The sequence below is a fragment of the Podarcis filfolensis genome (assembly GCF_964270895.1).
Source record: "Podarcis filfolensis genome assembly, chromosome: 7".
In the NCBI taxonomy this organism is placed as follows: Eukaryota; Metazoa; Chordata; class Lepidosauria; order Squamata; family Lacertidae; genus Podarcis; species Podarcis filfolensis.
The window spans coordinates 91,365,250-91,390,351 of NC_139603.1; the positions used below are offsets into that span (position 1 = coordinate 91,365,250).

At 50.5% G+C, this 25,102-nt stretch overlaps 2 protein-coding genes across 5 annotated transcripts in view; both read left to right on the forward strand.

The window, feature by feature from the left end:
* The first annotated feature begins 8,400 nt into the window (after positions 1-8,400).
* PUF60 (poly(U) binding splicing factor 60) lies at positions 8,401-21,523 on the forward strand. Of its 4 annotated transcripts, none has more exons than XM_083622107.1 (11): positions 8,529-8,888; positions 11,432-11,527; positions 11,930-12,019; positions 12,742-12,792; positions 14,925-15,086; positions 15,197-15,289; positions 15,800-16,013; positions 16,097-16,287; positions 16,591-16,735; positions 20,651-20,886; positions 21,097-21,523. In XM_083622107.1, exons 1-11 carry the CDS (start codon positions 8,862-8,864, stop codon positions 21,394-21,396), a joined length of 1,605 nt encoding a protein of 534 aa, XP_083478233.1. In that variant the 5' UTR covers positions 8,529-8,861; the 3' UTR covers positions 21,397-21,523. The 4 variants fall into 4 exon arrangements, with proteins under 4 accessions (XP_083478234.1, XP_083478235.1, XP_083478233.1 ...); XM_083622106.1 differs by having other exon boundaries at positions 8,807-8,915; XM_083622108.1 differs by lacking the exon at positions 12,742-12,792 and having other exon boundaries at positions 8,401-8,915.
* A 1,475-nt stretch (positions 21,524-22,998) lies between these two features.
* Positions 22,999-25,102, forward strand: part of SCRIB (scribble planar cell polarity protein) — a 50,302-nt gene continuing 48,198 nt past the window's right edge. Inside the window, 1 exon segment of the mRNA XM_083621796.1 lies at positions 22,999-23,363. Coding sequence (XP_083477922.1) covers positions 23,202-23,363 — 162 coding nt within the window. The 5' untranslated portion in view covers positions 22,999-23,201.

The following is a 25,102-nucleotide window of genomic DNA, read 5'->3' on the forward strand; positions in this document are numbered from 1 at the left end:
ATAATCAAATCAACTTCTAGCTGCAGTAAGAGGGGCCATAGGAATGCAAGTGGGCTGTTTTGTACACAGCTGAGCCCAGAAGCAAACTCCGGCAGCAAAGCCTCCTGGCCCTAGGCCTGGGAAAAGCCTCTCTCTGCTTCAGACCCCGGGAAGCTGAACTAGGAAAGCAATTCAGCCTCACCTACTTGGTGCCCACTTCACTTGGGCCCTCCATCCTTTCCCAACTTCTTTGACTCAGATACCTGAGCCTCATAACCCACAATTTCTGGCTTTTGGCACCAGGGAAGATTCCGCGTCTGCAGTGCCTTCAGGATCTAAGCAAGATCCTGCCATTAATGCCAATGTCAATTATTGGTCTTAGTTGCTCTTGTAGAACCCAGAAGGGGGAACGTGCTTCTTTAGGATGCGTTTCATGCAGATTTCTTCCTGCTAGGCTAGTCAAGGAGCCTCCTTTGCACCACGAAGAGGCAGACAGTTCTCACTCAACCACCTGACAGATGTTGCCATGTACAGCCAATCTCTGTAAGATGGCTGAGGAACTTCTGGAGGGAAACATTCATGGAGCACCCGTTCCTGGGAGTCGGGGGGAGGGGGAGAGTGCTGTTGTGTTCATGTTCGGCTTGCAGGCTTCCCATACGCAGCCCGTGAGACATTGGGGGAGTAGGATTCCAGACTTGGTGGGTCCCGTCTGGCCTGGAGCAGCAGTGGCAGGGCTCTTCTGATGTTGTTATTGTGTATGTGTTAAAGTGAAGGGCAAAAATTCATGCAGGGGCCAGAACGTACTGAGGACAGAAGCTACAGGCAGGCACGATGAAACAGAGTCTAAAAGCCTCAAAACAAGAGCAAACAAAGCCAAAGTCTGAATGCCTGCACAACACAGCCACTGGAGGACTTTTGGCCTAACCTACCTCACAGGGCTGTTGTGGGGACTGAATGAGGAGAAAGGGAACCATGAGAGGCACCTTGAGCTCCATGGAGAGAAAGGTGGAAGAGAGGCAATAAATAGAAAATGCTGTGCAAGAAAAGCTTGTTGCTTCAGGCCACTGACCCATCTGCTGTTCCCATGTGCCGCCCTTTCCGTGCGGTGCTTCGCCCCCCCCCCACGGCCGTGCCATGTCACAGGGGCCAGCAGGCCCAGGCTTTCCCAGCTGGGCGCAGAACAGAGGGAGAAGGCGGGAAGCCCGGCCCCCACTTCTGGAGCTTGGCTTGAGAAGATGATTGACAGGCATAATTTCATCAAAAGAAAGAAGAAGCTAAACGCAAGTTCAAAAAAAAAGTCAAAATAGAAATACAACGAATACTTAAAAGTAAACATTGTAATACAATATTAAATGATTATTTTTAAAAAAATGATATTTATTAGAAGTTTAAAGATTACAGAGAAAAGAAGAGAAGAAAACAACAAAAAATTTAACAAAACATACATTACAATACATAAAAAATACATAAAGAAAAATAAAAAGATAAAAATACAACAATAACAATAAAAAACACACATCCAATATTCCATATCTTTATCTTTCATTTACTTGTTTCATTGACCTCCTCACACCTCCCTTTTTGTATTCTAGTTTAGTTATTTGTTTCAGCAAATTCTTTCCATCTTTCTCAATTTTTATTGGGTAATTTATCTTAGCAGTCTAACTTATTAATTAACTCAGCAAATCCTTTCCATCTTTCACTATATTCTGTCGTTCAGTTTACCTTAATTTATTTTAACCTTATCTTACCATAAAATACCTTAAAGCTTAAAATTTAGTACTTATTTATACATAACTCCTTATATCATTTCTACTAAAGCCAAATAGTTTCATTCCAACATTTTTCCTAATACTCGTTAATTTTACACTAATTCCCAAAATAATTTTTTAAAAAACCTTCTTCCAATTTTCCTCCAACGTCTCTTCTTCCTGGTCTCGGGTTGTGTCAGTCCTTACAGTCCATTCCATCTAGTCCATCAACCTGGTAATCTTATGTCCGAGGCTCTTAAGTCTTTTCCATGTCCCTTCTGCAGATCTTCTTCTTGTTTATACCTGCACTTTACCTTGTCTTTTGTTGATCTCTTTCTTAATTTCTTTCCTTTCTCATTGAGGAGTAGGTCTCGGGGAAACTCCAACCCAAAGATATCTCCATCTCCCCTCAGCAGATCAGCCCATTCCCCACAGTCCCATTCCCCACAGTCAGCAGTGTAGTCCAGAAAGTATTTAAAAGCATGTTTCAAAGTCCCTCCAAAATTAAGAGCCCCCACGACTCCAGACCCACCCTGGCCCACTCCAAATTCAGTCTTCAAGGACAGCGGCTTATGCTCCTGCAGGGCCTCGGGTCTCTCCATTTGTGTTACTTGAGGTTCAGCAGCAACCTCCTCCATTGTCTTCTGCATTTGCACTTGCCTTGTCAAAACAGGTTCCTGGGTTGGTTCCTGAATGGTTTCTATATAAGTATTCGCTGTTTGTCCAACGTTTTTGACTGCAACAGTCATCAAATCCATATTCTCATGCATCTGCTCCAACAAAGCACTTGTCTTGCAGAAAGCAAGCACCAAAACTTCTTCTAAACACATTTTTATTCAAGGTCAGAGTCTGGTCCCACGATCCTAATCTCCACAGCTGTGAAATCCCCAGATCAACTCCAGCAACAATTTAACAAGCTCCCTCTAGAGGAGACAATTTCTATTTGTATCCATCTTTTGAAAACAGGTCCAACAAAAGAAAATTACTTTCATTTTTCAACTTTTTTGTTTCTTTTAAATGCAAAAGGCAACATTGGAATCAGTTTGTTTCTCTTCTTCAGCTATCTGTCAAAAGATGTTCCGTTCACAGTCAATGAACTTCCCCAAAAATTTCTGTCTCTGACACCCTGTTCCCAGGTTTGAGACGGTGGAAATTTATCTTTCTTTACTCTCTCTCTGCAGGCTTGAACAATCAAAATTCCCCCTCTTTTCTCCTGCTTCCAAGAGGGGTTTTGGTGGTTAAAACTGAAGGAAATTTAGACCTTTATATACAACTTTCCAGGCTTTAGCTTGCACAATTTTTGCTTTAGTCTATTTACAAAAGCGGAAGGCGGACTTCCTGTTTAGACCTTCCCGCTTCAATACCAAATTAAAATGTTTCTTAATCCAATTTTCCGTTCTACTCACGGGTACTTGTTTAGAGTCCAATTGTCCACAGGAAAAAGTCAGCGCTCTCCGGCAACGGCTGTGCGGCTTCACTCCGTAAAAGTAGCGGTCGATTCAAAACACCGCGCCGCTCACCCCACGTCGCTTCGGATCCCCAAAAAAGGGGTTCCCTGCGAGTAGGGGAGGTGCTCCTGGTGTCAGCCGAATCCCATGTTCCCAGGCTTCCTCCGCCTGGGATTTTTGAGGGGTCTCCGCCTTCGCCGCGGTGGCAAGACCCGATTTTCGCGGAGCGGGTTCCTCTCAGTCAGAGGAACTCCGCCATTGCCGATGGCGCTAACCCGGAAGTCCCTATTAAATGATTATTCGTAAAGAAGTAGAGTGGAAAAGTTTAAAAAAACGAAGCAATATTTTGAGCATGCTAACAAACCTGGGAAGTTGTTGGCATGGCAATTAAATAAAAATGAGAAGAAAAACATAAGTAAAACTAAAGTCAAGGAAAAATGTATAGATAACCCAAAAGAGATTAGGAAAGAATTTGTTAAGTATTTCACAGATCTATACAGGACAGGATTAAAGGAAAAAAATTGAAATAGAGGAATATCTGAGAGCAAGTAAATTACCAAAACTTACAGATGAGAAATTAGCAATTCTAAATGCCCGAGTAACATCTTCAGAGGCATTGGAAGCTATTAATCAAGCAAAAACAGGGAAGTCACCAGGACCAGATGGATTGTCAGCTAAATATTATTAAAAATTAAGTAAACAATTACTAGCACCATTGCAAGCAACAATGAATGAAATTTTAAAGCTAGGAAAGGCGCCAGAAACATGGAGAGAAGCATATATAACTTTAATCCCAAAACAAGATATGGATTTGACCTCAATAAAAAATTATAGACCAATCTCGTTATTAAATAATGATTATAAATTGTTTGTCAACATATTGGCCAACAGGATAAAAAAAATATTGAGGGAATTTATACACCATGATCAGGCAGGTTTTCTCCCGAGGAGACAAATGAGGGATAATATAAGAAATAACATAGATGTGATAGAATACTTGGAAGTAAGAAATGAAAAACAGGCAGTGTTGATGTTTATAGATGCTGAAAAAGCGTTTGATAATGTATAATCGGAATTTATGAAAAAAAATCCTTGAAGAAATGAATTTTGGAGAAAATTTCAGGAAAGGGATTCAAGCAATATATTCTGTTCAAAAAGCCAAATCAATTGTAAACCAGGTGGTAACAGATAATTGTAAGATACAGAAAGGAACAAGACAGGGATGTCCATTGTCATCTTTATTATTTATTCTGACTATAGAAGTCCTGATAAGAAACATCAGGGCAGATGAAACCATTAGAGGAATTACGGTGGGGGAAAAGACATACTGTATAAATTAAAGGCATATGCAGATGACCTTGGAATTACAGTCGAGGATCCTAAGAACTCTCTTCCAAAAGTTATAGGGGAAAAAACAGGAATTTGGGCAAGTGGCAGGCTTTAAGTTAAATAAAACTAAGACAAAGCTGTTAGTGAAAAATTTATCAGAGAAGGATAAAAAAGAACTAAAGCAGAATATTGAAATAGAGATTCACAAAAAAGTTGATATTTAGGAATTTGGTTGACAACCAAAAATATTATTAAAGATAATTATGAAAAAAATGGAATGGAATAAAAAGAAATCTAGAAATATGGGGAAGAATGAATTTATCATTGCTAGGAAGAATCTCGGTGATTAAGATTAACATATTGCCAAAAGTGTTCTTTTTATTTCATTCAGTACTGGTCATAGGTAGTGCAGAATGCTTCAAGAAATGGCAAAAGGATATTACAAAATTTATCTGGAAAGGGAAGAAACCAAGAATAAAACATAAATTACTTACCGATATTAAAGACAGTGGAGGCTTCTCCCTCCCAGATTTTAAATTATATTATGAAGCCCTTTGCATTGCTTGGATCTGGGACTGGATCAAATTAGAAAATACAGATATGTTAGAATTAAAAGGACATGACAACAGATTTGGATGGCATGTGTACTAGTGGTATGATAAAGGGAAAGTGCATAATCATATATAAATATAAATATAATCATATATAAATATAATCATATAATCAGATCACTTTTAAAAGTTTGGGAAAGATACAAGGACTTATTAGAACAAAAGACTCCATGGTGGTTGTCACCAACAGAAGCAACATCAATTAAAAAAATTAACATGAAGGAAAAATGGCTCACTTATAGAGGTCTATTAACAGAAACAGAAGGGAAATTAAAATTGAAAGATTTTGAAGAGATCCGAGAATATGTCAATGACTGGTTGCAGTATTTCCAAATAAATGAGGTGTTTTAAAAAGATAAAGGATTTAGTTACACTTTATCTAGATTTCAAAGAGAAATCATAGAAGACAACACTAAAATATTGAAGATGTACAATTTGTTGCTAGAATGGGTAACTAAACATGAAGAGGTTAATGTGTAATGATTAAATGGGCAAGAAGATTTACATCACAATATACAAATGGAAGATTGGGAAAAATTATGGAAAGTGGATTTAAAATTTACTGATTGTATAACTTGGAAAGAGAATTACATGAAAATGATGTATAGATGGTATATGACTCCCATTAAACTTGCAAAAATGTATAGAACAAGTTCGAATAAGTGCTGGAAGTGTAGAGAGAAAAAAGGTACGTTTTATCATATGTGGTGGAATTGTAAAGTAATCAAAAATTATTGGGAAATGATATATAATTGTCAGGGAACTGCCATCGGAACTAGAGGAGGCGGCGAGGCTCCACAGCGATGCTGGAGAGGGGCCAAGCAGGGAGAGAGGCAGGTCTCCTGTTGGGGAAGAAAATCAGCGCAACACCAGGGATAGAGGGGGGCCAATGGGGGAAGCAGAGAGGAGGCTCCAGGACTCTTCGCAGGAGACCAGCGGGGAGAGCACAGGTCCTCCGCTGCCCACACCCACCCTGCGCAGAAGACTTCCGCGCAGGGAAAGTAGGCGGCGACTTGGCATCAAAGAACTTCTTTGCTGGAAGAGGTTCAAGAAACGCCCACTGATGGATTCTGCTAGCGACTGAACAGCCACGGAGTGGATGGCTGTCCAGCCAGGAAAAGGTTTAACCAGGCAACCTAGCCCAGAGCGGCGGTAACTTACGCACAAGCAACCCCTAAAGCCATTACAATAATGAATTGAAGATGTTTAAAACAACTTTTGTTTAAAAAACCAGAAGCTTTCTTGTTAGGTATCATAGGGCAGGAACTCTCAAAAGAGCAGACAAAATTGTTCATGGACGCTACAACGGCAGCTACTAGCCCCAACATGGAAAGATGACAAGATACCACAGAAAGAAGAATGGCAAGTTAAACTCAATGAATATGCAGAAATGGCGAAACTCAGGCAAAGAGCCAAAGACAATAGAGACTTGAAAAAAGACTGGGAATCGTTCATGTTATATCTACAGAAATACTGTAAAGAAATGGGCTCACTAGCAGAGTTTGAATAAACTCAACTAAGGAAACGAGCAAAGATTAAGAGACAACAATTGTTGTTGTTTAGTCGTGCCTGACTCTTCATGACCCCCTGGACCAGGCACTCCTGTCTTCCACTGCCTGCCTCATCCTGGTCGCTTCGAGAACACTGTCCCACCATCTCGTCCTCTGTCGCCCCCTTCTCTTTGTGCCCTCGATCCTTCCCAACATCAGGGTCTTTTCCAGGGAGTCTTCTCTTCTCCTTGTTAACGGAGAAATCCAAGGGCTCCCTTGGACAAAAAGCAAAGACACCAACCAGGATAACTGGAGCGAAACAGCAGCCAGTAGGCTTGGTCTTTATTGAAGACTGTAGTGACAGGACTCCCACTCACTGCAAGACGAAGCAAGATGGAAGCCCTGAACAAAAGGAGACCCCAACTTTTATTAGCTACTAATCCCTCATGCTACACCCCTAAGACTACATCACAACTACATCATGACTACATCATTGATACATCACAAAAAGGAGGGGTTGAGGGAGGAGTTGTGGTGGTAACCTGAGTATCTTGTCACCTGTCCGGTTCCTCCTTTCCCCCTCCCCATGAGTACTTTCCAGAGAACAAAGGGGAGTTTGCAATTTCCTGTCCCCAGAGGGAAGAGCTGATCACTGTCCTTTGTTTCAGTTCGTACTGAATCTGCTTCCACATGCAGGTCCTTTGTGAGTGTAATGATCTTCTGTCTAGGGCCATCAAGGTTGTCATGCCAACTGGGTAGGGCTCGCTAGGACGTGTTGGCTGCCTTGTGTCAAGTCTCCCCCCCTTGATAGTCCTTCCTTCATGGTGTAAAATAAAAAGTGTAACAGTACAGATCCGATGTACGGGTGATTTTCTATGAATTTATAACAGAAGCGTCGCATATGTCCAAACTGAATGATTTGGGGGCGTTTTCCTGCAACATCCTTAGGTGGCCAATGTCTTGGAGCCTCAGCTTCAGGATCTGTCCTTCCAGTGAGCACTCAGGGCTGATTTCCTTAAGAATGGATAGGTTTGATCTTCTTGCAGTCCATGGGACTCTCAAGAGTCTCCTCCAGCACCAGAATTCAAAAGCATCCATTCTTTGGCGATCAGCCTTCTTTATGGTCCAGCTCTCACTTCCATACATCACTACTGGGAAAACCATAGCTTTAACTATACGGACCTTTGTTGGTAAGGTGATGTCTCTGCTTTTTAAGATGCTGTCTAGGTTTGTCATTGCTTTTCTTCTAAGAAGCAGGCATCTTTTAATTTCGTGACTGCTGTCACCATCTTCAGTGATCATGGAGCCCAGGAAAGTAAAATCCCTTACTGCCTCCATTTCTTCCCCTTCTATTTGCCAGGAGGTGATGGGACCAGTGGCCATGAGATTCGTTTTTTTGATGTTGAGCTTCAAACCATATTTTGCGCTCTCCTCTTTCACCCTCATTAAAAGGTTCTTTAATTCCTCCTCACTTTCAACAATATGGAAATTAATTAAATGTAAGGTGTAACTGGAAGGAAATTTGGTATAAAAATGCTAAGAATATAAGAGCACTCGGCTAAAAGATGAAGAATAAGATAAAATTAAGCAGAAGCAGCAAATAGTTAAAGAGCCAGAAGGGGAAGTTGAGGGAAGTCACCGGGGGTGTTTTGTTTTATTGTATTTTCTTTGATATGATTAATATGTTCAATATAAAATGTAATTTTTAAGAAAAACTTATTTTTTTAAGAAAGTAAACATTGTTATAGGCTTCCAGCGAAAGGGCCGGCGCCTGCCTGACGCCAAGGGGCGGGGAGTTCCGCAGGTAAACAGCCAGGCGGCGCGGCAGCAGCAGCCTTCCAGCTGTCGCGAGAGCCCACGAGACCCGAAGGCTGCCGCGTTCTGTCAAACGCATCACTCGGAGGCGGGACTTCCTGGTTTCCCGTCCTATCGGAGACCGAAGGCTCTGACTGGGCCGCAGCCGCCTGTCTTTGCGCGGGAAAATGCGAAATTGAGCCAGGAGTTGCCGCTGAGGCAAATCTCGAACGCGGTTCCAGGTCTCGGAGCGGGAGCCTGGCCACCCGGCGTGACGGAGCGCCGCTCTCCCGTCTGCCGTCGCGCTCTCTGACGGTCGGTCTCCCCCCTGTGTCGTCACCGCCCCCCGCCCCGCCCGCCACAGACCCCCGAGGAACCGGAAGTCGGCCGGCCCGTTCTCTCTCGCGCAGTTTAGTTCTCGCGAGAGCCTCGCACTCGGGGAAGGAGGAGTCGGGGAAGATGGCGGCGACGACGGCGATCTCTCTGGTGAGCTACTCGCTCCTCAGCCGGCGGGTGAGGGCTAGGCGGGCGGGAAGGAGGGTCGGCGGCGCGGAGAAGACCTCCTCGTCGTGCTCGGGGCGCGGGGGCGCCGCCGCCGAAGTGCCCCCGCCTGAGCCTCAGAGCTATCCCGGCGCGGGCAGCGGGCGCGGGGGGGGGGTGGCGGGACTACATCCCCCAGCATGCCCCGCGCCTCTCTCCCGCCGGGCGCACGGCCCACAGTTGCCGCGGCCGATGGGGCGCGTAGTTCTTGGCCTCCCAGGCGCTGAGGAGAAGCCAGCGCTCCGGGGTATTCGAGGGAGGGAGGAGAAGGAGACCTCTTGGCGCATGCGCGTCTGGAGGGCGCTCGCCGCCTGGCGCTGACTGCCGCAGCGAAGGGATCTCGGCCCCCCGGGAGGAGCGGCCCTTTCCGTGGCCCCTCCTGGCGGGGGGACGGAAGGCGCGCTTCTCACCCCCCCCCAATTAGCGGCGAAGGAAATGCTTCCTCCGAGGGCCATGGCGGGACTTGTCTCTTGCCCCCCCCTTACTCAGCCGCTGGGGCATCCCCGGCTCTCGAGGGCTATCAGGTGGGGGGGGGAGCCCCCTCGCCATCTGCAGGAGCAGCAGCGTTACTCACTCCCGCAGCAGGCGAGGCTGGACACCTGGGTGGCTCTAAAAGAGGATTGGGCGAATGCATGGAGGAGGAGGAGAGGTCTATCGATGGCTACAAGCCAGGATGCTTTTGCTGTGTCCTGGAGGCAGCAGTGCTTCTGAATGCCAGCTGCTGGAAACCACATAAGGGGACAGTGTCCTGCTTGCGTGTTTCGCATTGGGGGAAGCTGGTTGGCCACTGTGAGGAGAGGATGCTGTGCTGATCCAGGATCCTTTGTTTTTAAGCTGTTGCCCTCCAGGCCCCCCTTTATTTCCTGTGCATTTGTGTGCTGACTCCCCCTTCCAGCACTGTCTGCACCTGCAAGAGTTCTGGAGCAAACTGTCATGGCTGGTCCTACCCTTTTCTGTTACCACACATGTTGTAGGTTGCTGTTTTTTCTCCTTCTTTTGTGGTGCTATAACACAGGCATGTTGCTTCCCAAGCAGTGATAACATGGTAACAGTGGAAAAATTTCACAGAACAGCTGAAGAAGTGAAATGATGTTTGGACCGGTTTGGCTTTAAGAGAGTCACAAGCAGAGGCAGCAATGCTTCTGAATACCAGTTGCTCAAAACCACAGGAGGGGAGAAAGCTCTTGTGCTCAAATCCTGCTTGCAGACTTCCCAGAAGAGGCATCTGTTTGGCCTCTGTAAGGCCAGGATGGGCCTCATAGACTAACCCTGCAGGAGCATTCTTATGACAGTCTGGTATAAATGTACCTCCAACTTGATAGGTTGCACCTATGTTACTAAGTCATTGCCACAAGATGCGCTTGTGCCTGGCTCAGGTGCTTGTAAAAGGGGAGTAGATAGGTAGGTGAGAGTGGAACACTGGATTACATGGAACCACTTGCTCTAATCCTGCAGTCACCATCAGTTCACTTGTTAGTCCTTGTGTTAGGACTGCCTCTTGCTCCTTTGTTAAGAGGAAAGTCTACCTACCATCCTCTTGTTTTTGTCCTCAATCTCTTTCAGTTTATCTGGAGGGTCTTTAAGGAAATCCTCCTGGACCGCTTTCCTCACACCTTTTCAATCTCCCAGTCAAGTTATACATTTGCACCACCTTTGCCCTCCTGTGAGGGTAGACCATTCTGAGTTAGGTGGATCAGTTGTCTCCCTTGGTCTGAAGCTGCTTCTGGTGTTATGCAAGGTAGCTTCTATCCTGTCTCTCGCAACACACTTTGCGTGCCTCCATCTCACCTTCTGGGCCACCACGCCTACCCCCTTCTCTGCATGCTACTTTGCTCCATACGGATCCCGTGTGCATCGTGAAGACAAGGTGCTTTGTAGATTGCCACTCACTTCCTTGCCTCCTGGATCTGGTTACATTTTCAGGGTTGCCACATGTTCTGAACAATTTGGGTGAGGGCCCCACAGTGACTAAAGCAGCCACATCTCTCTCTGTCTCGAGTGGTTTGGAAACTTCCACCGGATATGTGCAGCTCTTATACGAAAGTGAAATGTTTTTGCTCTGTGCTGCTGCACTGCAGCCTCCTTTGCTGTTCCAACAAGTGTTTGCCTGGTGAGGCCTCTGGGTGTTGCAGTTGCTGCATTACCGCATATGGAGAGAGGCATGTGTGGCTAAGCAGTGGGGGTCCTTTCTGAGTGCTGCTGCTGGGCTAAGGGGCCATGTGTGCATCCTTGAACTAGAGCTTGTTCTTCAGAGGCACTCTGGAAAGTTGGAGGGTGGCAGCAGTGGTGAGGATACAATGGCAATACAATGGCAGCTTTTTGGGATGGGATGGGCAATTACTCCTGGAAGAAGAAAGCTGAGTTCTCTGAGGGAGGCTCAGAGACTTTCCCTCTGTCTTCTCATTGCTCTCCCTGCTGAAGCAGCACAGACTTTCCCTGCAGCACTGCTCAGGCCTGGCCACCTTTTATGAGTGTCTCTTTCATTGCAGGGCACAGAGACCGTCAAGGTAGAAAATGGACAAAGCACAGCAGCCAAGTTGGGACTCCCTCCTCTCACCCCAGAGCAGCAGGAGGCTCTTCAGAAGGTGAGTGGACCAGCAGGGGCCTTCTGGCTTGCATGCTTCTCCCTCTCAAGGCTAGCCGTAATGAGGCTAGAAAGCATCACAGCTCATGGGGAGCAGAAGGCCAGGGGCTAGTCTGCTCCTCCATCCTTAGATGTCCACTTCTTGGGTCTAGGCCCCCTTGGCAAACAACTCCAATAGCTTTGAAGGTGATGGGGGAGTCTTGAGCTTCTCGGTCAGCATTGGGCAACAGCCACTGACTACCAACCTGGCGATGGAGGGGAACTGGTCTCAGGCAGGTGGGCTCTGGAGGACGAGGGGGCAGTCCTCTGCGCTTGCAGTGCTGGGAAATGCCTTACGCTTTGAGGATGCTGGTGTGGCACACCCCAGTCTGCTCTGTGACTCTGGGCTTTCTGTCCCCTTCAGGCCAAGAAGTATGCAATGGAGCAGAGCATCAAGAGTGTCTTGGTGAAGCAGACTATTGCCCACCAACAGCAGCAGCTCACCAACCTTCAGGTGAGGCACCACCCCGGGAAGCCCTGCCTTTGCCTCTCCCTCCTCCCCCCTCCCCCAAGGTGGATCCCTTTATGCACTTAGAGCCACTGCACAGCCCTGAGATGTGACTGGAGCCAGGTACTTTAGCTTCCGTTTCCGCTGCGAAATTGGAGTGTGTTGTATTCCCTCCCCCCTCTGCTAGCTCCCAGGCCCACACACTTGCTTGCATTCATTGCCTGGGTAGGGGAAGCTTAGCTGCTGAAGAAGGAGGAGAGCTGGGCTCCCAGCTGGGAGTCCTGCTGTTGGCCTGCCTAGAAGGGGGTGCCTGGGGTTGCTGGGTACATCGTCCTCACACTGACGGGTAGGGAGTGGCAGTCGCCTTACAGTGCAAGAGGGGTTTGTAGCTGCTGGTGAAGCCCTCTTGCTCAAGAGCCACAGATTGGGGGTGGGGTGGGGGTGGGGGCACTGAGGCCAGGCCCTTTGGGCAGTTCTGGGTTACTGGGTGGGGGCACCTCCCTGCAATTAGGCAGCTGTTGAGGGTCAAAGAGGAGCCCCGCCTGTCCTGAAACACCTCCCTCGCTCCCTGGGGCTGGCAGGGGCTGTGCAGCAAGGAGGTGGAGGCGGCAGCGGCAGGCAAGCAAGGAGGAAAGAAGGAAGGAGAGGCCTCTTCCACTTGAGTTTTGACGAAAAGCCGTCGTATGCTCAGCTCCCACAGACTGAACTCTGTCTTTACTGTCTTTCAGATGGCAGCAGTGACAATGGGCTTTGGAGATCCTCTCTCACCTTTACAATCGGTCAATAGACACATTCACTTCTTCTGGGGCACTTGGTCTTAGTCAGGGCCTAGCACAGGGGAGGACGTAGCTGTGGCCTCACCCTCCCTCCCTCTCCCTCCACACACCCGCCTGCTTTGGACACGCCCCACCAACCCAGGCCAAGTGTTAGCTCCCCAGAGGAAGGAAGACCGTGGGCTGGGGGCAGCCGGGGCCGTTGGAGGCATTGGGCAGAGAGAGAAAGAGCGAGAGAGCTTTAGAGCCAAGCAGCTGGGAGAGCCACCTCTCTAGGGATGCTGAGGTCCTGACCTAAAAGTAACTGCCAAGGTAACTCACCAGTGGGCCAGCACGGGACGCAAGAGGCCTGGCTGCTGGGTGTTGGGGCAGTGAAGGCCCCTCTGGGCAAGTTGGACTGCTCTCCCGGGAGAACACTGCTAGGACAGTGTTTATGGGGGTGGGAGAGAGAGAGGTGGCAGTTGCCAGTCCTCCCTCTGCCTCGCCATGCGCAGGGCTCGGGCTGGTAGGGCACCCGCCCCTGCTCCTGTAGCTGGAGCCTAAGCACAGCACAGACACCTCACAGAGCCTGGTCCCAGGAGGCCTCCTCCAGCTGTACTGAGGCACGGCAGGGTTAGCCTGAGCGCTTGGCAGGGCCTGGACTCCTGCCAGGCCCTTGTGCCGCACTGTGCCTGGGCATGGGGTGGGGGTGGAGCTTGCTGAGGCATCCCGGTTACTGCTGTATGGTGGACAGGGAGGCAGAAGTCAGACTGAGCCCTCCAGGAGCCATTGAAGGGTCCGGCCTTTGAGCACGGCAGGGCAGAAGTGCCCTTGAGGGCTGGCCTCTGGACTTGACAGAGGATACCGGCCGCTCTTCTGGGGCTGGGAGCCTGGGTTTAGCTTAGCATTGGTGGGGCAAGGTCTCCACGGGAGCGAGTAACTGGCTGGTGGCCTTGCAGTGCACCTGGCCACCCACCTCATAGGAGCTGCCCGTCGCTTCCCTGCTTGTGTTGGGAGGGGAGCAGGCAACCCAGGTGGCAGGTCCTGGGACGGGCTGGGGTTGGTTGTCCTCGACGCCACGTGCTTCCCTTGCGAGTGCATGCAGCATCTCTCCCTAACTCTTTGCTCTGCTGGCTCCTGAATGCTGGGAGGTGTGATGAGGTCCTCGAGGTTGCCCTGTGGCTCTAGTTTCCTTAGTCTGCAGCTGGGAGCCCCATGCCAGAGAGGGGGCCCTTTGCTGGCCCCACAGGCCCCAGACCGGCTCACTTCGTATAGGGAAGGCAGGCTTGGCTTGCAGCTGTCCACTGCTTCAGCCATCAGTTCTCTCCTAGCATGGTCTTCAGCCTCTGTCCCAAAGTGGGAGGGAGGGAGCAATGAAGGAAGGGGTGATTAGCCTCCTTTTGGTCTCTTGGATCATGCTGGCTCCTTCTTGCCAGAGAAGCATTGCAGGGCCCCTTGGGGGCCCCAGTGCAGCCCTGACCATTGCACAAAGTCCACGTGGCTCTGGGCAGCCAGTGCGTGTCCCTGGCCGTTGGACTCTCCTCTCCCCACCTGATCCCAGAGAGCAGTTCCTTCCGCTGGCCCCATGCGCAGGTGCGGGAGTGCAACTGCTTCAGGGTCCGGCTGGGTTTCCACAGTAGCCTTGTGTGCCACTGCAGGCCAGCAGCTGGGTTGTGGCAAACCTGGGATTGGACGCCAGCTGAGGGTGTCTGGCTCAGGGCTCCAGCCAAGACAGTATGTGGAGGGGAGGGGCAGGGAGACGCATGACTACGGCCCGTGCTTGGGACAGCAGCCCGTGCTTCGGAGCGCAGGCAGCGGAGATGTCCCCTTCACGTGGACTGGTGGCTGTTTCCGATGGGGCCTGTCTTGGGGGATGAGGGTTTTGTCAGGTGAAGACTGAAGCTGGATCTCTTGCTGCCCCATGGGAGGTGGTTGACCCCTTTCTGTATGCAATAGGATGTGGCAGGTTCCTCTTGCAGGAGTGAGATGAGATGGCTTGGGTGGGCCAGGCTGGGCTGGGGCTGCTGAGACTCGGAGCTTCCCTTCGCTGCTGGGGGGTGTTGGGGGCGGGAAAGGAAAGCGGGGTTGTTGGGGGAGAGCTGTCCTTGCCCCTCCAGCTACCCCCCAAGCTGACCAGCCAGACCTTCTCTCTGATACAGATGGCAGCCCAGAGGCAGCGGGCTCTGGCCATCATGTGCCGGGTCTACGTGGGCTCTATTTACTATGAGCTTGGAGAGGACACGATCCGTCAGGCCTTTGCCCCCTTCGGCCCCATCAAGAGCATCGACATGTCCTGGGACTCTGTGACCATGAAGCACAAGGTTGGTGCTTCTGTGTTGCAGCCAGTTGGGTGAGCCCCTTCAGGAGGGGCGCGGCGCGAGGGCCCTGGCATGGGTTGTGAACAACACTCTCTCCCCCTCCTTCCTTGCAGGGCTTTGCTTTTGTGGAATATGAGGTGCCTGAAGCTGCTCAGCTGGCCCTGGAGCAGATGAACTCCGTCATGCTGGGGGGACGGAACATCAAGGTACATCACACAAGCACCGGCACGTAGCTCTCCCTGGCCCTGACAGGGTGGTGCTGCTGCCCATTTGACTGCCTCTCGGTTTACTTGTTTCGGTTTTCTCCCTGCCAGGACAGGACAGGACTCTGCAGGCATGGAAGCCCCATGCTGACTCCCTCCCCCTATTGGAAATCTGCTTTGGTGCCCACCCCCCGCTCACCTGGATTTTCAGCAGGGGCTGGACTCCCTCACCTCCAAGCACACCTCCCCTCCCCTCTGGCCCGTTAGTTGCCTGCTTATTGTCCAGAGGGAAGCAGTGGCTTGTACCCAGCACTGTCTTCTGGGGGCTCCCTGCAGAATTGTGTGCGCAGCGCCTGCCATGTGCAGCTCTGTCAGGAGAGTGTTGGGTGGGCAGCATGCATGTCTGTCCTCCTCAAAGCAAGGTGCGTCTGTTGGGCAAGCCAGGCCAGTGGTCCCTGAGAGGCTGCCCTCCGGGCCTCGCCTCCGCCTCTGACAAAAGCCCTTTGCTTGCAGGTGGGGAGGCCCAGCAACATTGGCCAAGCCCAGCCCATCATCGACCAGCTGGCGGAGGAGGCACGGGCCTTCAACCGCATCTACGTGGCCTCAGTTCACCAGGACCTTTCGGATGATGACATCAAGAGTGTTTTTGAGGCCTTTGGGAAGATCAAGTCCTGCACGTTGGCCCGGGACCCCACGACAGGGAAGCACAAAGGCTACGGATTCATTGGTAAGTGGGCTGCCAGCGGAGAGGGCAAAATCCACTCTGGTATGGGGCAGCTGCCCTCCAATCGCCATCTTCTCTTCTTGCAGAATACGAGAAGGCACAGTCTTCGCAAGATGCTGTCTCGTCCATGAACCTCTTTGACTTGGGGGGCCAGTACCTCCGAGTGGGCAAAGCTGTCACGCCCCCTATGCCACTCTTGACTCCTGCCACTCCAGGAGGCTTGCCCCCAGCAGCAGCAGTTGCAGCTGCTGCTGCCACAGCAAAGATCACAGCTCAGGTAAGAAGCGGAGTTGAGCATTAGCATTGAGCCGTGTGTGCTGCTCCGTGGTCTGGGTTTTGCAGGCACAGGTTGCACACGTGTGCACACATCTCTTCCATCACATTCTTGCACCTGCCTAGAGGATCTCTAGGGGCTGGAGCGACCTGCTTGGACTCTCTTGTTTCGGCCTGCCATGAGTGCTGGTGGGTGTAGCGCTGAAGACAGTTTGTGGGCCCCTCAAGCCTCTTTGGGTGCTTGGAAAAGGAGGGCCAGGGCTCCTTGGGCAGGTCTGATGTGGTGCTGTTGCCTTTCCTTCCGTAGGAAGCTGTGGCAGGTGTGACAGGAGCTGCCGTCCTCAGCACGTTAACAACTCCAGGGCTGGTGACGCCGGCACTGACCTTAGCACAGCCCCTGGGCGCTTTGCCGCAGGCTGTGATGGCTGCCCAAGCACCAGGTGTAATCACAGGTGGGTCTGGAGACGGGGTGCTGAAAGTCTCACATGCTGGGTGTGGAGGTGAGGGTGGCCCTGGCATTTGGAGGCTGGAGGTCTCCTTCCTGAATTTGTTGAATCTTCTTTTTAAAGCCCTCAGCGAGTTCCATAGGTGTGTTGTGTGGAGAAGTCGTTCCTTTTGTGTCCTGAACCTGCTGCCAGTCTAATTTCATTGGAGAACAAAAATAAGTTTATTTGCTCTCTCTTCTCCACACCAACATTCTTTTCTGTGTTTTCCCATCATGTATCTACACTAAAGTGAGCCAACAACCTTCTAAGCAAGATGTTCCAGCCTCTTCATCATCTTGCTTGTCTTTTTCTCCACCTGCTTTCATGATGAGGCATCTCTGTATGATGGCTGTTCTGGTTTTGATTTCCTGAAATGGCCCTTTTCTCTGCTTAAACGCTCCTCACATTGCTCATGAAAGCCGGTGTGTTTATTGTGACTCAAGCAGGACATGTAAAGTTTCATGTAAACCCTAACCTTTTAGAGTTCTTTGAAAGTGTAAGCAAGCCTATAGATAGAGGTGGTCCAGTCAGCATTGTGCGTTGAACCTTTGGAAAAGCTGTTGGTAAAGTTTCTCATTAAATACTCCAGAATAAGTTTAGCGGTCATGGGGTCAGAGGGCAGGTTTGTAGCAGGAAGAGGAAGCAGAGAGTAGAATCAATGTAGGAGGTGGAGTCCCCCGAGGATTAGTATTGGGATGGGTGCATTTTAACTTATTCATAAGAGTTAGGTGCAAGCAGTGATGTGGCTGTTTGCTGGTGATGCCAAATGTTCCAAGTTGATTAAAATGAAAAGGGATTGTGAGGAGCTCCGAAATGATCTCTCCAAACTGTTAAATGGGTTTTAACATGGCAAATGCAATTCTGTTCAGCCAAAGGGAAAGTTAAGTACATTGGAGCAAAAAATCTTAAATTCATACATAGGCTAATGCAGTGTTCCCCAACCTTGGGCCTCCAGCTGTTTTTGGACTACAATTCCCATCATCCTTGACCACTGGTCTTGCTAGCGAGGGATGATGGGAGTTGTAGTCCAAAAACAGCTGGAGGCCCAAGGTTGGGGAACACTGGGCTAATGGGGTCTGAACTGGCAGTGACTGACCAGGACCGAGACCTTATGGCTGCAGTGGACAGCTCAGTGAAGAGCTTGACCCAGTGTGTGGCAGCTGTGAAAGTAAAACCGCTGATATCATAATGTTGTTACAACAACCTATGGTGTGACCACATTTGGAATACTGTGTCCAGTTCCGGTGGCTTCACATCAAAAGGATATTGTAGAGATGTCAAAGGTTTGTTGGCTTATAAAAGTATTTTTTTACCACTATATCATAAAATACCGGGGCAGTGTATAAAGTTCTGAAAAGGGCTACCAACATGACCAAGGGGCTGGACCACCAGCAGCATTTGGGGCCTTCCAGTATAGCAGGGGAAAGAGAAGTCTGGGAAACATCATAGAAGTGTATAAGGCATGCATTAATTGGAGGAAGTGGGAAGGACAAGGTTTTCTTCTGGCCACGTAATGCCAGAACCCAGTGAGGCCTTCCAAAGAAGTTGCATGTTTAGGACAGATTCAGGTACTTTTTCATACCATGCATAGTTAAACTATGCTATTTGCTCCCACAAAATGTGTTGGCCACCAAAAAGATCTAGACCAAATAATGGTGGGTAAGGCTACTAGTCTTCCTCTGTGGCTACTATCCATGATGGCTCTGTGTTCTGCCATCAGTGCCTGAAGCAGTATCCTTCTAAATGCCAGCTGCTGGGAATCTCAGAGGGGGAGAGCACTGTGGGCTTCTCCTCCAGAGGGATCTGGCTGGCCACTGAGAGCTGTGTGCTCCACTGGCCTTTCTTATTTTCCAGAAGGGCTCTCCTTGTGAAAACAGGTAATTCCTGCCTTTTGCTTCCTGTCTTTAAACCATTCAGTTAAATAATGCATAAGAGGATTTGACCTCTTTCTCAAGAGCCATTGATGAGGAAGTTTGTTGCAGCCATCTACATATTTGTTGCTATTCTCAAAGAATTCTAAAAGGTTGGTGAGACAGGACTTCTTATTGCAGAAGCCATGCTGGTTCTTCCTCAGCAAGGGTTGTTCTTCTGTACATTTGACAACTGTAGCCTTGCATATATGTTTTCTACCATCAAAGCCTGGTTTGGGGGACAGATCATGTCAGGATGCATTTGCCTAGTGCAAGAAGTCACTAATTTCTTTTTTTTTTATAAGATATTTATTAGAATTTTACAAAAAGCAGAAATTTACAAAATAAAAAGAGAACAAGAGAAAAAAGAAAAATACAAAAAATACAAAAATACATAGGAAAAAAAAGAAAATACAAAATACAGAAAAAGTAAATAGGCAAAATTAAAAACAAATCCATTTTTTTTCATATCTTGGATTTCATTTGCTTATTTCCCTGACCTCCTCGCACCTCCCTTTTTTGTATTCCCATTCACATAGTCAGTTCAGCAAATCCTTACCCTCTTTCATTCATCTTAACTCTATATCTCAACATATTATAACTATATATTTTCATCCGTTATCAATCCATTTTTGCATATTCTTATTAACCTTGTTGCTAATGCCACTTAATTTCAATCCAACATCATTTTAACATTCATTAATTTTACAATGTTTCTGCAAATAGTCTTTAAATTTCTTCCAATCTTCTTCCACCAACTCTTCTCCGTGGTCTCTGATTCTGCCAGTCATTTAATTTCTTTCAGCCACCCTCTCCCCAGATGCATCAGTTTCATGCACCTCCAGAATCACTTGTTAATCTCATGCTACAACATTGAGGTACTTTGTAGCCTTTGTACTTCTGGGGAGAATCTCAAAACAACCTCAGTTCAAGGTGTTTTCTCCCTTTGCCCACACCTTTTGGAGATAGGGGTGAGCAATGAAGTCATGTTTGTAGATGATGGGGCATTAATTCATTTACACTGTGTACAACTCTGGTCACCTTACCACAAACAAGATACTGTAGAGCTGGAACAGAAATGTTTTGGGCTTTGTAGTATTGAAATGTGAGCAAGGAGGCATATGAGGGGTTTTTGAAATGATTTCATGGCATAGAGAAAGTGGACTGGAAGCAGTTTTTCTTCATTGCAATAATAATTTAGGTTACCTTAGCAAGAGGCATTGGTAGTAGGTTCAGCAGAGATAAGAGGGGACTTATTGGAATATGGAACTCACTGTTAGAAGGCATCCAATGACCATATTTCCTTTAATAGAAGATTTGGTGTAGGCCAGCTTTCTCAGTGACTATAAGCTATGATGGTCATTGAACCTTCACAAATATTGCATGTTGTGGAGTGTATGCCTGCCTTGTGATTTTTCAAAGCAGCACAATTTCTTTGAAAAACTGGTTGCTGGACTAGGTGGGCCTTTGATCTGATTGAGCAGGGCTGCATTCAGGAGGATTGGGAAGCTGTTTTATACCAAGTCAGAGCACAGCTCTATACATAGCCCAGTATTGTCTTTTCTAACAGGCAGACAAGGACTCCAAGATCTTGGGCAGAGAAAGAGGTAGAACAGTTGGTGGTAGAGCAGCTGCTTTGCATGTAGAAGGTTCTAGGTTCAATCCCTGTCATCTCCAGTTAGAACTGAAAGAGTCCCCTGCCTGAAATACTTGAAAGCTGCTGCCAGCCAGTGTAGACAGTCCTGAAGTGGATGGATCCAGTGGCCTGACTTGGTATCACGGCAGCTTGCTATGTTCCTGAATCAGAGCTCCCTCCCATGATCTGTCATTACTGCATTCTCCCAGGTGGTGTTTGGCCTCCCCCTTTTTGCGTGCCCTTCTCCTTGGCTAGGGGAGGGAGGGAGGGTCCTGGAGCATATGAGTTGCCTGGCACTGCTCTTGCTCATGCCTTGGTCTGTTTCTTTCCCTTCAGGCGTGACCCCTGCTCGCCCACCCATTCCCGTCACCATTCCCCAGGTGGGTGTGGTGAACCCCATCTTGGCCAGCCCCCCAACACTGGGCCTGCTAGAAGTAAAGAAGGAGAAGGAAGAGGAGGAAGTTTTCCAGGAGTCTGAGAGGCCAGAAATGCTCAGTGAGCAGGAGCACATGAGCATCTCTGGCAGCAGCGCCCGTCACATGGTCATGCAGAAGCTGCTTCGGAAGCAGGAGGTGAGTTGGGGCCAGGGCAGTGAACTTATCTGCCCCTGGCTTTCTGCCTTGGGACTGGGAGGAGAAGGGACAGGACACGAAATGTGGTGGAAGGTGGTGCAGGGTGGCTGGGGTGTGGGGAGCCAGCTACCAGATGATTTCCCCACCCCAGAGTGGGTAAGGAGGGGTATTGTGGAGTTGTGACATTTTGCTCTCCTTTTCTCCTGGCAGTCAACTGTGATGGTCTTGCGCAATATGGTGGACCCCAAAGACATTGACGATGACTTGGAAGGGGAAGTGACAGAAGAGTGTGGCAAGTTTGGGGCTGTCAACAGGGTCATCATCTACCAAGAAAAGCAGGGCGAGGAGGAGGATGCTGAAATCATTGTCAAGATCTTTGTTGAGTTCTCCATGGCCTCAGAGACGCACAAAGCCATCCAGGCGCTGAATGGCCGCTGGTTTGCTGGCCGGAAGGTGGTGGCAGAGGTGTATGATCAGGAGCGATTTGACAACAGTGACCTCTCCGCATGAACTCTGCTCCAAAGAGACTTTGTTATTGTTCTCCTCAACCCCCTTTGTGTTCAGGGATGCTTCTGGGCCAGCATCTCTTGCTCCTGTCATGTATTTGTAGTTTCGGATAAAAGTGCAAGGAGAAAAACCTTTCTACCTTTGTGCTGGAATGGTGGTGGGGCATTCCCTTCCCAGTGGCAAGAGACTTTGCGCGCTCTCTCTCTTTCCCCTCCCGTGCTGTCTTTCTCCCCTGTCCTTTACTAGATGGCCAGAAAGGAGTGAATGGGCTGCGTTTACTTAGTTATGGGGTGGGAATGAAGAAAGGGGGGCCAGTTCATTCCCCCACCTCACCCCCTTTCTGGCAATTATGAGGAACCCTTCTGTTGAATGTTCTGGTCCTCTCTCCATACCCCTTGCTTGGTGATGGTGGCAGCAGTCGTGGCCAGCCTCTCTCTTCCCCTACAGAGCAGGCACGTTGCCCCTGAGCCACATAGGGCCAAAGCCACAGCACTTTGGGGAAAATGAAGATGGCAGGCGCACCATCTAGCTTTGGGCTGCAGTTCATGACCAGTGGTCAGGGATGATGTGAGCTAGGTCCAAAACCTCTGGGGAGGACATCAAGCTGGTGGAAGGCTGGCCCAGAGGATAGATTGCAAACTCCTAAGGTCCTCAAGGTAGGTGTGAGAGCAGCAGAATAAAGTACCACCTAGAAAATAATGATCTCCCCCCCCCCCCCCCGGCTTTGCTGGTAGAAAACATATGCAAGGCTACAGTTGCAAATGTACAGAAGGACAACCCCTGCTGAGGAAGAAGAATGGAAAGGAAGAAGGAAGGCCTCTTTTGGGGTCTGGAGACTAGGCTCCCAAGCGCCCGCATGGCCGTAGTTGGGGATGCCTCTTCCCTAAGTGGATGTGCCTTTTCCATGCCCTCTTCCTCCCCCAACCTGGGGTGGGAGTGGGCGTTTGTGTCTCCTTACTGCTGCTTTGCTCTGAAGTGTCCCCTCCCCAACCTGAGCAGCAACAAGTTTCTTTTATTCTGTTTTTAAACTGCCATTCTGTGAGCCGCTTTGAGGCAAGAGGTAGAATGATAACAAAGATTGTTTGGTAATTTAGGGACAGAGGGGCTGGGGTGGAGAGGATGACCTTCGAGTTGACCCTCAGGAAATGATGGGCTGAGGGAGGTTTGGGACGGTCGCTGAACCGTCTCCCCGCCCCCTCCTTGCAGCAAAACACCCCTCGAGCTGCGCGAATGTCAGTTCCCTAAACTACGCTGCTCAGGCGCCTTTGGGGCCAAAGTCGTCGCCCCCCCCCCCCGCCCTTGCACGCGGAAGTCCCTTGTGCTTGGATCGGCTTAAGAAACACGCGACGCCGCCTTCTCGCCAGGCCAGCTGAGCCTGCGTTCCCGAGCGAGGGAGCTGCGGAGGCCGGCGAGCCTGAGGGGCGGCGAGAGGAGCAGAGGGGCGCGCGCGGAAGGAGGGCGGGGCCCTGGCCGGAAGCGGGCCCGGAAGTTGCGCCGCGCCTCGGGTGGCGGGGCTGCCGGGAGTGGTAGTCCTGGGCGGAGGGCGAGGCGGGCGGCCTTTCCCAGGGTGCCTGGCGCGGGGGCGGGGCGGCGCCAGGTGCCGGCGGGGCCCGGTCAGCGTCTGGGAGGGAAGCGGGGCGGAGGGCCGCGCCGAGAGGGAGCGAGCGAGAGAGCGGGAGAGGAAGGAAGGCCCCTCCGCCCGCGCCGCCCTTCATGGCTCCGGCGCCGCCTCGGCCCTGCGGGGCGCCCCTCCGGAGAGCAGCAGCGCGCGCGTGAGGCGAGAGGCCGAGGCCGCCGCCGCCGCCAGGATGCTCCGCTGCATGCCGCCGCTGTGGCGCTGCAACCGGCAGGTGGAGACGCTGGACCGGCGGCACTGCTCGCTGCAGGCCGTGCCCGACGACGTCTACCGCTACAGCCGCTCCCTGGAGGAGCTCCTGCTCGACGCCAACCAGCTGCGGGAGCTGCCCAAGGTGCCGGGCGCGGGGGACGGGCGGGAGGGGTCCGGGGGGTCGGGGCGAGCGAGGCCAGACTGCCAGGGGTCAGCCCCGAGAAGAGAGCCTGCCGGGAGGAGCCCGGCCTCCAACGGCGCCTCGGCCCCTGCAGTGCAGGAATCCCGCCTGCCCAGCGAGGGCCAAGGCCACCTGCTAGGGATGCTTTAGCTGTGACTCCTGCCTTGCAGAGGGCTGGGCTGGATGACCCTTGGGGTCCCTTTCGACACATGTGGCCCGGCCAAGTCTCTCTGGTCCGGCACTCTGTCCTCCAGCCTGCACCCAGGATCCCCCAGAGCCGCCCTTCTCCTCTGCCTGTAGCGCAACTATACGCCATCTATGCGAGTGCTGGACTCCTTTAGAACCATTAAGTGTGAAATCCAATGGGAAGCCGACAGGTGAGCTGTGCTCCCAAGGTGGCTGCTGCAAGGCGGATGCCACAGCCAGACAAGCCTCTGGGTGAGCCCTTGGGCAACGGTTGCTCCCAGTCAAGGTGAGCAGGTGCTGCTGCACCATCCGAGGCCCCAGCACAGCCTCTTGCCTTGGGCAGAGCTCTGAGCTGCAGCTTCCTTGCAGCATGTGGATGCCTTCAGGTGTTTCCGCTTCTGCCGCTTTCCAGTTGGGCCAGCCGGTTCTTGAGCTCCCCCTACCAGCTGTGTTGACGCATTTGGGGTGTTTTTTTTAACCCTCCTCGCCTTTAGGGCGCAGTTAAGGTTGGTAATGACATGTTAAATGTAATCAAGTGAAACTTGCAGCACTAAACACTCTCTGGAGCACACAGTGCTGTTGTCTGAAGCTTCCTTGTTCACCTGACCCTGGCCTTAAAAAAAAGAGAGCCGGTCTTCCAGTCCCTCTGGAAGGGGGATGGGCTTGACTCTGGAGCTTGTGAGGCACTGATGGCTTATCTCTAGATCAGTCCCAAAGGTGCAGGAGAGTGTAGATTCCCAGGGCATTTAGTGACTCACATCACTGCCAGAAGTCCAGCTAGTTGTTTCCCTCAGGATGAGCCTAAGGTTGTGGACCTTTCCTTGGTTTCCCCCAAGGCTTTGCTGTGGCTTTTGCTGGCTGTGGAAGCTGCAGAGAGGGGAGGGGATTCCTTCTGTAAGTGCAAACCAAGCAGTTCTGGACCGAGAAACCCGTGAAGAGCAAACAGCAGAATTGTCAGGAACTCTGGCTGGGACGGGTTGGTGCCCTCCTCCTTTGCCTCATAGTGGTGTGGGTTGGAGAGCTGGACATCTAGCTGAGCAAGCACCCACTATCCTTTGAGACTTGAGTGGGGTGCCATCAGTCCCCACTCCCAGCCCTGGCCAAATCCCAGGGCTTCCCCGAATTCCGAGGGAGGGAGGCAGGCAGGCAGGCACCAGCCTCTTGTGCAACTGTTCCACAGCTGCCGTGCTCCACCCCACACTGGCCAGGGTAGGGCTGGGCCCTGAGCTCTGTGTGCATGTTGTGGAATGGCAGCCAGAGTGTTTTTCCCCAGGCATTTGATATGCATTCTTTGGGGCCTGAGAATGGAGGGTTAAATAGCAGGAAATCCGGCTAGCCTGCCTTGCGGGAGGAGGAGGCAGCGGCCAAGGAGCCAAAGGGGCTGCTGTTTGTGTGGGTTTGCTGTGGCTGTTCTGGCGGCTGCTCATTGCTTACCTGCCTGCCTGCCTGTGAGGCAGAAGGGGGTCTTTTTCTGACCAGGCTGCTGCTGCTGCTGCTGCACTACTTTTACTTCC